The 13,761-nt window shown below is 55.3% G+C and overlaps 1 protein-coding gene across 5 annotated transcripts in view; it reads left to right on the forward strand.

Moving 5' to 3' along the window:
- The window catches only part of RALGPS1 (Ral GEF with PH domain and SH3 binding motif 1), a 301,912-nt gene that overhangs the window by 264,124 nt on the left and 24,027 nt on the right, over positions 1-13,761 (forward strand). For 4 of the 5 annotated variants that reach the window (XM_007471716.1, XM_007471714.1, XM_007471712.1 and 1 more), the window contains exon 11: positions 13,731-13,758. In XM_007471716.1, the coding sequence (XP_007471778.1) occupies positions 13,731-13,758 (28 nt within the window). Of the gene's footprint in view, positions 1-2,429; positions 2,489-13,730; positions 13,759-13,761 lie in introns of those variants that run through there. The other variant, XM_007471715.1, reaches the window with a different exon arrangement.

Here is a 13,761-nt window from a genome sequence, read left to right on the forward strand (position 1 = left end):
GTCTGGGGAGAAAAATGGCAAGGAATGCCACGTCCTCTATTCCCCACCCCCCAATATGTAATGTTTAGTTTATATAAATGAACTAATATTTTCCTGGAGAGCAAAAATCATAAAGAACGTTGACCCCAAGAGAGGGCAAATGATGTTTGTGTGTGCCTTGGAACCGGTGAAGACATTTCCAGATCTCGGGAGCCCCACCTCCACGTGGCTGAACCAACTGACAGGTTTTCTCTGAAGATTCTTTGGCAGCAAAGCAAGTCCATGGAAAATCTCACCCTGGGCCGCAAGTTTCCTTCAGGACTGCTCTCCGACACACCTTTCCATCTTCCTTGTTCTGCGGCCCAGTGGGTAAAAGCCCTGCTTTAGAGTCAGGCGGACCTGAGCGCAAGGGCTGGCTCCCGCACTTCCTAGCTCTGGGACCTTGGGCCATTGGCGTAGCCCCTCTGAGCCTCGGTTTTCTTACTGGTGAAATGGGAATAGGAATAAATACTTCACGCAGGCTTACTTCACAGGGCTGAGGCTGGGCCGGAAAAGCCCTTAGATAGGGCCTGGCACGCACTTACCACTCAGGAATGTTAGCTCCTGGCCCTCGCAGGCAGGCTCTGATGCTGACCGGTTGGAGGGACAGCGTGACACAGCCAGCAGAGCACTGGATGGGGGGCCGGAGTGCCCCCACCTCAGCTCCAGCTCACCACTCACCAGCCGCACCAGGTACCACGGCCGTGTAACCTGCCAGCCCAGGACCTAGTGGCACAAAGCGACCATTTTATTCTATGCATAGATTTGCAGGTCAGGAATCTGGACAGGAAACAGCCTGGCCAAATTCTGCTCCACGATATCTGGGGTCTCAGTTGGAAAGACTTGAAGGCTGAGAGGGACTTGATGCTGGGGGCTGGAACCATCTGGACATGGGTGGTGCTGGCTGGTTATCTGGGGCAGAACACGAACATACATGTGGCCTCCCGTGTGGCCTGGGCTCCCCTGCCGCATGGCAGTCTCATAACTCTTGCATGGCATTGCTCCCCGAAAGTGGATGTCCCCAAAGCATCATGGCATCTGTGTGACCCACCTCGGAAGTCACATAGCCTTGCTTTTGCCACACCCTGTAGGTCAAGGCAGTCTACAAAGGCCTGCCAGGCCCAAGGAGAGGGCAGGTAGACGTCTCCAGTTGGTTCATGGTGGGGAAACAGGGGTGCAGAGATAATAATGGTAATCGTAATAGTAACGGCAGCTAACACGTACTGAGGGTATACTCTCTGCCAGGCACTGTTCTAAGCCCATCCCATGCGCTCGCTTGGTGAGCCTCACACCTACCCTGTGAGGTGTGTGTGGGGGGGGGGGCGTGTGTGTGCAATATCATCCCCATCCTATAGGTGAAGGTGCTGGGGTGCACGCCCTCAGGCCCTATCTTATGCCCGGAGGAAGGGGCAGAGCCAGTTGCTGAGCCCAGGGGTCTGGACTGGTTGTCACCTGTACCCAACACGTGGAAGAAGCAGGATGCATGCACCTGAGGGCCCCAGAGCGCTCTGGGCTCTGTCCCCACCATCTGTGCAGGGCAGGAAGCACCCTGCTTCTGGTGACAACCTTGGCACATCTGTGACTTTCCCACAGACACTTGGAGTCGCAGGCTGTCCCAACGTGGTCCTTAGAAGGCTGGTTCCATGTAAGAGTAGAAACTCCGAGTCTGCTTTGGCATTAACTATCCTTCCCTTGCCCCAACTGGGGCCTGACTACCTGTGATGAGAGAGCAGGGGTGTTGGCCGCTCTCCCTCCCTGGGCGTTTCTCCACCTTCCTCGGCTTGCTAACTGCGGGGTCTCCACCTTCCTCGGCTTGCTAACTGCGGGGTCTGGGTGCCAAGGACGGTGCGGGCACAGTGCCGACTCCAGATGCTTCTTGCTCTCATGGCACTTTCATGGGTTTCGCAGAGATTCCACCGGTCCCTTGGCCCAGGCAGATGCAGATTTATCCCAGGGGCCACTGCATGGCCCCTCAGTCTGTGCCCGCCGCCAGCTTCTTGCTGCTTGGGATCCCCTCAAGCCTTCAGCTCCACGCCAGCTCTCCTCACAAGGACCACCTTGGTCCATGGGAGGCCGTACCTGTCCTGGTACCGACGGACCTGTGAGCACAGCTAACCCTAGTGTGGCCACCACTGTCCTCTGGCTGCAGCCATGTGGGCTCCAGGCCTGAGTGAGGCACTGGGAGTGCCCTGGGTTTCCCAGCTGCTGGGGGACATAGAGCAAGCTCCTCAAGTGGCCTGGAGACCCCTCACTGTGGTTGAGGAGAGTGAGAGAGCACCGCACAAGTGAGGGACGAGGACCCCCCCACACACACCCTCTTATATTCTCAGAGTGGGTAGGGGCTCCTAGTGAGTGGCTCAAGAGCCAGGGAGCCAGTTCACCCTGGAGTTCACACCTACTTGTCCTTGGAGTCTCCCATCTCCGTAGCCTGTTAGCGTCAAGGTCAAGCAGATGAGCCAAGACTTAAACCTGCTGCCTGCTGCGGTCTGGGGATCTGGGCCTCTGGCTCTGAGAAGGAAGCATCTGGGCCTCACCGCAGTTGAAGGGTGATCGGATGCCATTTTTCAGAAGGAAATGAACTGGGGCAAACTGAGTGAGTGTGAGATAGAGCCTGGCTCACAGTGAGGACCTATAAGAGCTGCATGTATGAGAAACAAAGAACGCGTGTGAACGTAAAAGTCGCCGGCTCCCAGGCTCCACCGTGAAACCTGGCAAGAGAAGGCTTTCAACACAAACAGACTTTCTGTGCAGAGGGGCGCCCGGGCCCTGGAGGGCCGCAGGGCTCTGGCAGACCCAGGGAGGGCCCCAGCCTGAGAACAGGGCTCTCAGCCCATGCAGGAAAGAACCCAAAAGACACAGAACCCCTTGGAATCGGGCGAAAGTGGGCGCTGCACCCCAGACGCTCAGGGCGGTGCTCGATGGCTCCGGATCGTGCCAGTTGTCATCCTGGTCTCCAGGGACGACGCGGAGGCTCGGAGCCTGAGCAGACTGGACCACGGGCTCCCAGCTCAGCCCAGGCAGAGGCTGGACTGGAATGCAAGTCTTGTGATTCCAGATTGAGTCGTTTCCCTCCGACACAGCTGCCTCCCATTAATTTCGAATGTGTGAGACTTGGAGCACAGCCCCAAGAGCGGCGGCAGGGCTGCCAGGCTGCTTAAATCGGGCAGTGCTGACCCGGGACAGGGCCGCTCTGATGCCGCTGGAACCCGTGGGAACAAGGCTCCCTATCCCGACCACGTGTCCTCCTCCACAGAGCCGGCTTCTCTGCAGCCATGGGCACGACGCTGGGCCATTCGGCACACTTGGCTGGCACTCCGACTGCTCGCCCAGGCCTGCACTGGGCACTGGGGACACGGTCCCTTCCTCCCGGGGCTGGTGTCAGGGCGGGGGCGGGGATGGACAGTCAGCGGGAAATCACACACAATTGCTTAGCTTCAGATGGATGGGCGCTGAGAAGGCCAGGCACAGGCCACACGTGCCCAGGAGGATGGGGTTGCCGCCCTCTTTGTGAGAACTCAGGGACCTGAATTCTGTGAAGCGCTGGGCCCTGCATCTCAATGAAAGCCCTCGCCCGTGTCTAATTTAACCCCTGAGGGTGGGAGGAGACCAGCAGTTCTTTCCCTCCCGAGAGAAACGTACAGGATGAACAGGAGGTCGTTTCTGGGGCGCTCCGGGCTTGTCTGCTGTGGTCCACGCCGATGGGTAGAGGAGGCCCCTGGCTCCTGGCCGGCTCCTGGTGCTGGCCGGCCGGCCCAGGCCGCCTCTGGACCAGAGGAGGACGTGGCAGCTGAGACCAGGGGCTGCTGCAGTCGGAATCGTGCGACACTTTTGAGCCGTCTTCCTTTAGAATGCGAACGAAGCACGAGATCACTTTCTTTGTGAATTTAAAATGATCATTTTCTCAAATATCTGTTCTGTTGATCCTGGTTTCACACACGTTCCTTCTTAGCCTTTCTCTTCTCCCACAAACACTGGTTTCCCGCCTTCTGTCCCAGGCCTTCCCCCTTCCCACTGAACTTACAGCCTGGATGTCTTGCCCACTCCCGGGGCTCCACACACCCCTGTGCTGACAAGTCCTGCACACCTGTCCCCAGCTGCCATATCTCCCGAGCACCGCAGCCATCTACCCAGTGGCCCGCAGACATCAATCCCAAACTGAGCTTCTCATCGGCCCCCCCGGCCTGCTCCCTCCTTGGTGCATAGCACTAGCCTCCACTGATGGTTACCCCCGAATGCCCCTCATGCCACGTGGCTGGTCCACCTCCTAGACACCTGTGGCTCACATCCCTCCTTCCCAGCCTGTGGTCTTGACCAGAGTGAGATTTCTAGGGTGCAAATCTGAGCATATCACCCCCTCTCCTAAAAATCTCCACGTCTTCCCCTCATTGAGCTCTAGGCCCCTCTGGGTGTCCCCCCGCCCTGCCGACACACACACACACACACACACACACACACACACACACACACACACACGCCACCCTCAGCTCTTCAGCCTGGCTGGCTCTCTGCAGTTTCTTGAGTAGGTCCTGTGTCTGTTGTCGTGGGCTCCTTCTGCCTGTACGGCTGCCCCTGCTGGAACTCCTGCGCCAGTCTGGAGGTCAGACCCTCCGAGTCCTCTTTGACCTTCCCGTGTTCTCAGGTGCCCTGATCGTGGCTCCACTGCTCACCAGCCCCTCGCCCGACCCTTCCGACCGCAGGTACCACACCGTTGAGATGCCAACAGGGCGTGCGAGGCAGTGTTACCGTGAAGCTTGCATCAGATCCTGTGTACAGAACATTGAGCACAGCATCTGGCACCTTGTAGGTGCTCGATGAATGTCAGCCATCACCAACACCACCACCATTATGATGGTCGTGGTAGTTATTCAATTGATGTATTGAATAGTTCTTGCTATCATCGTATTTATTTATTTTTTTCCTATCCACGCATGTGTCTTTCCTGGGCGTAGTTATCTGGTTGCTTGTCTCTGCCCCCACTTGAGTGTAACTGCATGAAGGCAGAACATCAGCTCTAATTCAGAGTGGCCGTACCGCACCTGGCCCGGGTGTTGTTGAGGAAGGCGGGAGGCTGCTGTGTCGTTTCCTCCTCACAGGCAACCTGCCAGGCCAGACCACTGCCCCCGTCTTGCAGATGCAGAATTCAGGCTCAGAGGTACGAGTGACTCGCCCAAGGTCACTCAGCCGGGAGGTGGCAGATACCAGTGGGAGCCGAGGCCTGTCTGCCTCTGGATTCCACGTTCTTTGCTGTCGCCATTCATCACCCTTAATCCTGTCCACTCCAAAGCCATTGTTAGAGGGCCCTGTGCTCTTTTCTCTTCCAGTCAATGAGTGGTCTGTTGGGCAGCATGTCAGTTTCTTGAGAGAAATGTAATGAAAACCAGATTTCTTTCATGATATCTCGTTCCCCAGTGACTGTCAGTTCTCATATGTTCCAATAAAACTGCTAAAGAAACAGCCACTTAAAGATTATTCATGGAAAAATTTTGCAGAGGAAAAATAGAGCAATCTTCTGAGATAGTCAAGCCGCGTGGTCAGTTTTTCCAACCGTCCGTGCCATATCGGGCTGGGCAGTGGGGACCACACTCTGCTAAGCCAGGCCAGGGCCAGGCTCATTATCACCGCCCCCACCCCGAGGACAGGGAAAAACAGAACCGGTCCCAGAGGACTCGTGTCCCTGGTGCTGTCACGTGGTCCCCCCCCCCCCGGGGGCCCCCCCCCCCCGGGCCTTGGTGGGGCAGGAACGTGAGGCCTTTCAGTAGCAGAGTGTTACTTAGCGGTCAGAGAGGCCACCTCCATCCCTAGGTCCCAGCTGAATGGAAATTCTTGTGCTTCGGCGTCAAACCCGGGCTGTTGGTCCGCAATGCAGGGATGGGAGTGTCTGGGACCCAGGGCAGCCTGAGCAGCCTCAGCACGGAGCCTGGGCCTAGGGAGATCACAGCCTCTTCTGCTTGCGCGCCCCCCAACCCTTCCCTCAGCTGGCTGGAGGGGCATCTGAGGCCAGGCACGCCTCCCGTCTAAAGCAGGGAGAAGAGGGGGGTGGATCTGGGCCTTGGCCTGGAGGGAGGGTCGGGAGCTGAGTGGAAGAAAGCAAGGGCGAGTCTGGAGGCTTGGGAGAGCCAGGACTGTGGGTCAGAGCCAGGATGCAGGAACCACCGGAGACAGGTGGGGAAGGGAGCGGATCAGGAGTGAGCAGAGGCTGAGGAAGTTCCCAGAAGAGCCTCAGAGCGCACGGCTCTCACTGCACACACAGCCGGTTAAAGCAGCAAACCCAGCACGCCTCTGCCACGTGACCTGGTGTGCCTCCGACACGAGGACCCGAGGATAGTCAAAGTATCAACTGCACAGGAGTCATTGAACTCAGACAGTGAAGTGTTTACACAAGCCTGGCACACAGTTGCTGCATAATAGATGTCAGTCTCCTTCACCTTCCCTTCCTCGGGAGTAGCAATTGGACCTTATCCATCACATGTTGCCTTCAGGAAGTGCCTCCTGCTTTTCAGATCACCTCAGGTGTGTCCCCGTGTTCCTCCTTCCTCAGGTTTCCACTAACACCTGACCTTTGAACTGCTAGAGCTCCTCCCCCGCCACGTGGACCCCACTCGCCACCACCAGCACAGTGGTGTAGCCCTGGGCCCAGGTCCTGCGTGTGGTAGATATAGAAGCCCTGGCTCTCTTACCTGCAAATCAGCCCTCCTCGGAGGACCCGCCCACAGCACGGGGCCCGGCCCTTAGCATTCAGTTATCACCATTCTTAATACTACGACACCACCAGTTCAAACCACGAGGAGGAGCCAGGCGATCTGACCTTTATCATAATTTCTGAACCTGGGGTGGGAGCCAGAGTGACTCAGGCAGTGAGACTGTAATCCCACGTACATGCAGCTGACAAACAAGGCGCATTCCACCCTCTGCATGGATACGTTTATTGAGCAATATGTGCAAAACAAAACAAAGCCGGATGCTCCCATGCTTGCCTTTCCTCCCTGCAGCAGCTACACGAGATGTTTCACCTGGGACAGAACTTGCTTTCATTCCATCGCTTTGAGCAGAAGTTCTTCACCGCTTGCCCGTCAGAATCACCTGGAGATCAGCGACCCCAACCCCCACCCCCCAGGCCAGCAGAATCCGACCCTCCTGGAATGGGCCCAAGAAACTCCATTTCTCACACACCCTCCAGATGCTTCTGATACAAACATGCCCTGGTTAAGAATGACAACCTCGAAGAAGCTGATGGTGGCGTGGAACCCCTCACAGGAAAATGCACACATACACGAAGCTTAGCCACAGTCCTCGCTGGCTCCCATGGACCCTCCCAGGGTTGGTGAAGTCCAGGCCATGACTCTCTGACTTCATTATTATGGGTTGGTCTGTCAGAGCCCCGTTCTTGAGATGCCATATGCAGGCTGGAATTGGTACCTCAGACAGCACACCCTCTTGTTACCGAATTACGTCGTGTGGACCCTGCTCGAGCCTTAGCCTGAGCTCTCTGTCTCAGCAGAGGAGGGTTGTTTTTTCCGTTTGGGTCTCAGTGGGCAAGTCACGAAACAGAAGCTGAGATCAACACAGCACAAGTTTTATTCAGTGGCCAAAGAATGGAGAAGCAGGAACTAAATTCAATTTTAAAGAGTAAAGACAAAGGGAGGAGTGAGGCTAATGATGGGGAGACGGATGCATTAATCTGCCGGGGAAGGGGCGGGGCTTCTTCGAGGGAGTGGGGTGCCACCCCCTTTTTATCCTTCTTTGGTCCTTAATGTCCAGTCCCGGCCACCAGTAGATGTATCATTTAGTGTGCTAGTGTAGTCAGATCAACACATAATGAGACTCAGGGTCTGTTGGAAGTCAGCTTCGTGCCATCTTGGTCCCAGCTGGTTCCAAGTGGTTTTTTTCTTTGTGTGTGTGTGTGTGTGTGTGTGTGTGTGTGTGTGTGTGTGTGTAGCTTCCTTTATCATCTCTGGACCCTTTAACTTAAAGATTTATGTTCACTGCTGCTAGAGTCGGGGGTGTTGGCAAGTTTTGAGCAAGGACGCTCCTGCTAACAGAGGAGGTTGATGGGTTTTGAGCAAAGACCTGGAGCTGCTTTGGCAGCACCCTCTCCTGCCACCTGGCCGAGAGGCGGTGTGATGTGGTGGGGCCTCCTCGAGAAGGTTCTTTGGGCTGCAAACAACAGAGGCAGGCTCTGGCTGGGAGGGCTGAGCAGCCAGGCCTGGGAAGGTCAGGGGGGCGCTGGGACTCCCTTCCACCTCACTTTTTTGCCTTAACCGTGAGCCTCTCTCACCGGAGACCCGCCTGCTCCTCCACCGGCAGGGAAACATGGCCATCGACCATATCTAGGTTTTATTTCTCATCCCAAAGAGAGATTGTCCTCAGACATGTTCCTGGCCCAAATCTGAAAATCCTGGGGAAGGTGTCTCCCCCAAGCCGGGGACAGGGACAGGGCCACGGCCACAGTGGCGCTGGTCTGGGGTTGGCTCCCCTGTGACCCCCATCGGGGGAGGGGCGATTTCTGGCAAAGGTGCTGGGCAGGTGGTTCCAGGTGCCCCCTCTGTGCATCCACAAGGCCTAGACTTGAACCGGATCCCACGACAACCAGCCCCCTGTCCTGGAGGCTTAACCTCCCGAGCTTCTGCTTCCCCATTTGTGCACCAAGGCTAATAACAGGCCTCAGGGGGTGTTGTGTGGGTTACATGTGAAGGCACTGCAGGGCCGTGGCAGACACAGATGACACTCAAATGGGGTGATCAGAGGAGAGTGTCAGAACGAGGGTGTCGGGAAGCCCAAGGCACAGCCCAGCACCCCCGACTAGAAACAGTGGGGCACTGTAACTGCCCCTAGGCCTGCAAGGGTGCGGGGAAGCAGCGGTTACCAAAACCGGAGCAGAGGGGGCCTGGAGACCGCACCTCTCAGGGGTGACCACAGGAGAGAGCTGCAGGAGGCGGTGCCCTAGCCTCGCTGTCTTCCCTTCCCCCGTCTCTGGCCCGGGCTCCCCATCATTCTGAGCTGACCAGGAGCCAGACGGAAGGGAGCCCACTGACCTAGGCCCCGTAGTGCAGCCCCCAGTTCATGGCACAGGGTGGAGAAAGATGGATCTGGAATCCAACACAGCCCCTTAGCACGGTGCCTGGCACAGAAGGGGTGTCCACTCATTCTTCTAGTATGCTCATTTTAAATGACGAAACATTTATACATGGAGAATACCCATTGTACCTCCCACCCATGCTTAACAGAAGTTAACATTTTGCCATACTTTCTTCATATTTTCTTAATTAATTACAGATAGAGCAGAAGTCCCTCTCACCCCATCCTTTCCCTTTCTTCCCTATGGAGGTGTCTACTGTCCTGATACAGTTTGTGTTATCCTGTGTAAATTTTTGTGTTTTACTACAGGTACACCTATATACAAACATATATACCATTTTCGGGTATGTTTTTAAAATTTTACATAAATGGCATCATGCCATCCACATAAACATTCTTTTGCCACTTGCTCTTCCAACTTAGCATATGCTTCTGTGATTTTATCCGTACTGGTACCTGTGGATCCAGTTTCTTCATTTTTTCCTGCTCTGTAAAATTTGTTGAATGAATAGACCGCAGCTCACTTACCCATTTCCCTAGCGAGGGGCACGCAGGCTGTTTCCACATTGAACATCATGGTAAACGTGTCCCCTTGGGCACGTATGCAAGAGTTTCCCGAGGGCAGACACCCAGAATTGGAATCCCAGGGTCACGGTGATGCCATGAAGGCATGGCATCTTCACCTTTACTCAGCATTGCTAATTGCTTTCCAAGTATTTGACACTCAGATGAGCCCCAAACTAGCATTCCTGTCTCTCCACACCTAGCCAACACTTGATATTGTCACGCTAATTATTTTTTTACAGTCTAATGAGGTGAAAATGTACCTCGTTTTTAGTATAATTTGCATTCCCATTATTACGAGTGAGGTTAAGGCATCTTTCCCTATAGTTATTGGTTATTGGGGTCATTTCCTCTTTTGTGAATTTCCCCATTTGTCTCCTTTGCCAGTTATCTGGGGGTGTGGGTTTGTCTCTTTCTTACTGGTATTTGAGGTTCTCTATAAATCTGAACATGAACCCTTTGCTGGTGGTGTGGGTGACCTTATACCTTCTCCCAGACTACAACTTGACTTTTAACATTGCTTTTGCTGTCTTTTATTTATTTGTTTGTTTGTTTGGGTGCAGAAATGTTTAATTTTAAATGTAGTCAAATTTATTCATTTCTTTTCCTTTAGGGTTTATGCCTTTTGTTTCTTTCCTTTCCCCAAGGTCATAAGGACTGTCTTTTTTTTCCCAGTAGTTTTGCAGTTTTGCTTTTCACATTTATGGCATTAATCCACTTGTATAATATAAGGTAGGAGGACTCTAATTTCATCTTTTTCCACGTGGAACCCAGTGGTTCTAGCCCCACATACTGAAAAGAGCCTCCCTACCCTCTGAATTGCAATGCCGCCACCACCATGAAGCAAGTCCAGGTTTTCACTTCTGATTCACTGAACAGTTCTCTGCCCATGCCCCAACTCCAGACTGTTTGAATTACTATTGTTTTGTGTTCTGGTCTGATATCGGGTAGGGCAAGTCCTGTACTATCCTTAGGATTTGTCTTGGCTACTTTGTCCCTTTATTCTTCCATCAGGATTGTGAGATCAGCTGAAATGACCAGGTATGGCAGGGATAGAGCACCATGCCCCTGACAGTTTCAAGCAAGGAAATGACATGGTCAGCTTTCCATTTACCGAACGCTCATGAATCTGTATGGTGGTTGGATTTGAGAAGATTAGACTGGTTGCAGGGAGAAGATAAAGTGTGGGGACCCAGACCAGTCGGTGACAAGAGAGATGGGCAGGGAGGGGGTGTACAAAACCTAGGGGCCTTGGCGATCGTGTACAGCAAGTGAGAAGGGCAAAGCCAGTCACCGTCTGGAAGAAGCCAAGACGACCCCTCCTTCCAGGCCAGGTGACTGAGTGGCCAGCAGGGCCTCCAGCCAAGGCTGGAGATACAGGAGGAGGGTCCAGGTTCAACCCTGGCTGAACCTGTGGTATCTTAGGAAAGTTCAGAGATGTCATGCCAACGGGTGGATTTGTAGGTCTCAGGCTCAGAAAAGAGGAAGGCAGTAGAGACTTGCGTCATCAGCCGATCTGCTGAGTTAAAATCAAATCAAAACCAGGAGCCAAAGAGGGAGGCCTGTGTAGACAACGCCAGCTGCTGGAGGATAAGGAGCCCGTGGAGGAGGCAGAGTGACGGCCATTGAAGACGCACAGGGAGAAGCAGGAGCGCGTGACGTCACAGACGCCCAGGAGGTAGAGCCTCGCGACGGGCGATCGCTAGCGTCAGACACCAAGGGTGCCGGTGAGGAGGCCGGTGAGCGTTCAACGATCAGGCCAAAGGGGGGTCAGTGGGAATGTCATGAGGAATGAAAGCCGGATTCAGCGACTTGAGGAGTGAGCGACGGGGCGGCAACGGAGTAAGGAGCAGCAGGCCTCTGTCTGAGGAAGCGTGGCTGGCCGGGGGGAGAGCCGGGGCCGCGAGACCTTTTCACGGATGAGAGACTAGAGTGTGCGCACAGGCTGGGGAAGGGGCCTGAGTGGCGAGAAGGGGAACGTTGGGGTGGGGGTGACTTCTCAGAGGGAACAGTAGGGCTGGGAGGTGGTCCCGGCTCCCCAGGCCCGGCTGGCAGGGAGGCTGGCGTGGATGGAGGTGCATGTGGCAATTGCAGAGCCAGATGCGAGGAAGATCAGACTTGACAAGCACGGATTTCTCATGGCAGGAGACGGGCGTCCTTTGCAGGGGAGGGCGTCTAAGAGTTGTGCAGGGGGCGGAAGGAGGGAGGATACTCCTGGGCAGTAGCTGTTGAACGGAACAGCGGAGACCTAGTAAGGGTGTGGCGGCGGGAACTTGGGGAAGTGAAGGAGAAGGTGTCGGGGGCGGGGGGTGCAGCGTGGAGCGGGTGCAGGGGGTGGGATGGCAGCTGGGAGCAGGAGTTCAGAGCTGAAGATGATGTGAGTTCCTTGCCTTGTGAACCCTCCGAAGTGCCAGAGGGGAGCCAGACTTTCTGCAGTGTACACGCTGGGGACAGGGGTCATTGTTTTGGACACTAAGATAAGAATGAACCAAGCATGCTGGAGGACATGGGAACCCTTAGGTCACTTGTGGATCTGCAGCATCTTGTGGCGGAGGATCTGGAGTCCTGGATGGACCTCGGGCCTCATAGGCCCTCCAGGACGTTCGCCAGCACGGCCAGGCAGCAGCCCCTTGGTTTGCAGGGTGTTTGATGTGCTCCGCAGGAAGTGGCCCAGCCCCTTTGTGGAAACGCTGACCCCCACTTCCGGTGTCTGGCCCAGGTAGCTAAGGCTAAGTTGGCATCTGGGGTCACGTCCCTTTGAGACAGACTGGGACCTGGGGCCCTTTGCTGCAGGGCTTGCACCTGGACAAACATCTCCTCCAGCAACAGATACAGAGAAACTATAAGGGACTAAAAATAACTGCGGGCATGGGCAGTTGGGGCAAATTATGAACAATAAGATACAAAAAGGCCAATACCCAACTGCCACTTCTGAGCAGGGTACTACACGTGATCCCTGCACACAGCACCCCCAAGGGGTGGGCACACCACCTAAGCCACCCCGCCAGCCTGACCCACCCATCCACCCCTGCCCTGACCCCATGAAAGGAAACAGCTCGCCCCACTTCAGGGAGTGAGCAAGGGAACCTGTTACTTGTTTTCGCTCCCCTGTGAGCATGAGTCCGAATAAAGCCTTGCCTGAATTCCTCGTCTGACCTCTTAGCAGTTTCTGTTGATTAGAGTCCAAGAACCCGTCTTCGTAACACCTGAAACACCTCCCTTCCCAAGCCACAGAAACTAGAGTACCACAGTGGTCCAGACCAAACCCCACAAAATATAGCTGTGGACATGGCCAGCAGGAAGGATTCTGCCTCCATCTCTGCATGTGCGGCTCAGTGGGGTTTGTGGCCCCGACCCCCTGGCTCTGATGACCTCCTGTTGGCCCCATGACTGGGGCTGAGGAGGACAAGGTAATATTATCATAATAAAACCAGAGTGAACGCTAACTCTGCACACATTACTTCATGACCCCTCCCAACCACCTGCCAGGTGAGTGACTTATTCCCACCTTTCAGATGAGGAAACTGAGGCTCCGGGAATAAGTAACCCATCCAAGGTCACCCAGGCAATAGCTGAGAGGCCAGGGATCTGAACCCCTGCCTACCTAGCTGTGCTTCCTCTCATTAAATCCGCTGCTCCCCAATAAGCCCTCCACACATCCCTTTTTGTCGGATGTGTGGTTGAGAACAGAAAGTGGCCGTGGAAAGGCACAGGGTAAGGGCCCTGGACCTGGACTCAGAAGTCACGCTGTTAGGGCTCAGCTCTGCCACCCGAAGAGTCTCACCACAGGGAAACAGGCCAGGGTGCTGATCCCCGCATCCAACCCTACGTCTGTCCACGGCACTCTCCCCCGTATGAGCAGCAGGGCTGCCCGGTCAGGGGGCCACCACGCAGAGCAGGGTTGTCAGCCTGGAGGCAGGGAGGGAGGGGTCAGGGTCTTGCGAGTGGAAGCCCACGGGACTTGGGAGAACCTTGCCCCCCATGACAGCCAGGCCAGGTGCCTTCCCCCAAACCCGGCCCCCGTCCCCTGAGCCTCCGCAGCGCCACCATCACTCTCTCTGCTCTGTTCACAGCCCCCGCCGGTGGCTCCAGTTCTGCGCGGTT

Source organism: Lipotes vexillifer, unplaced genomic scaffold (genome assembly GCF_000442215.2).
Source record: "Lipotes vexillifer unplaced genomic scaffold, Lipotes_vexillifer_v1.1 scaffold98, whole genome shotgun sequence".
NCBI classification, from domain to species: Eukaryota; Metazoa; Chordata; class Mammalia; order Artiodactyla; family Lipotidae; genus Lipotes; species Lipotes vexillifer.